Source organism: Phalaenopsis equestris, unplaced genomic scaffold (assembly GCF_001263595.1).
Source record: "Phalaenopsis equestris unplaced genomic scaffold, ASM126359v1 Scaffold214732, whole genome shotgun sequence".
Lineage (NCBI taxonomy): Eukaryota > Viridiplantae > Streptophyta > Magnoliopsida > Asparagales > Orchidaceae > Phalaenopsis > Phalaenopsis equestris.
The window spans coordinates 1,728-2,066 of record NW_018233491.1 but is presented as its reverse complement, the minus strand read 5'-3'; the positions used below and the strand labels follow the sequence as shown (position 1 = coordinate 2,066).

Sequence of the window (339 nt, the reverse complement as noted above, 5' to 3'; positions counted from 1 at the left end):
ATGAAGAAGCCAGAGTTCAAATTGCCAGAGCCAAGAAAACCGGAAGATGCCGATAAGAAGGATCAACCTAACTACTGTCCATACCACAGACTAATCGGACATACCATAGAGGGATGTTTCAGTTTTAAGGATTGGCTTGAGAGGAATCTCAAAGAAGGGAATATAACGATTCCGAAAGAATATTTAAAGGAACCTGAAAAGGGTTCTATAAATATGATTTCGGTTGAGCCAATCGCTCCGGTAGATCCGTATGCAAATGAGAATGGTTGGAAGACAGCTTGGAGCAGATCATCCAAGAAGATACTTGACCAGATTCAGATCGCATCAGCACAAGCCGCC

At 42.8% G+C, this 339-nt stretch overlaps 1 protein-coding gene across 1 annotated transcript in view; it reads left to right on the top strand.

Moving 5' to 3' along the window:
• Positions 1–339, top strand: part of LOC110037077 — a gene marked incomplete at its 5' end in the record, with an annotated part of 973 nt that continues 634 nt past the window's right edge. Inside the window, 1 exon segment of the mRNA XM_020741653.1 lies at positions 1–336. Coding sequence (XP_020597312.1) covers positions 1–336 — 336 coding nt within the window.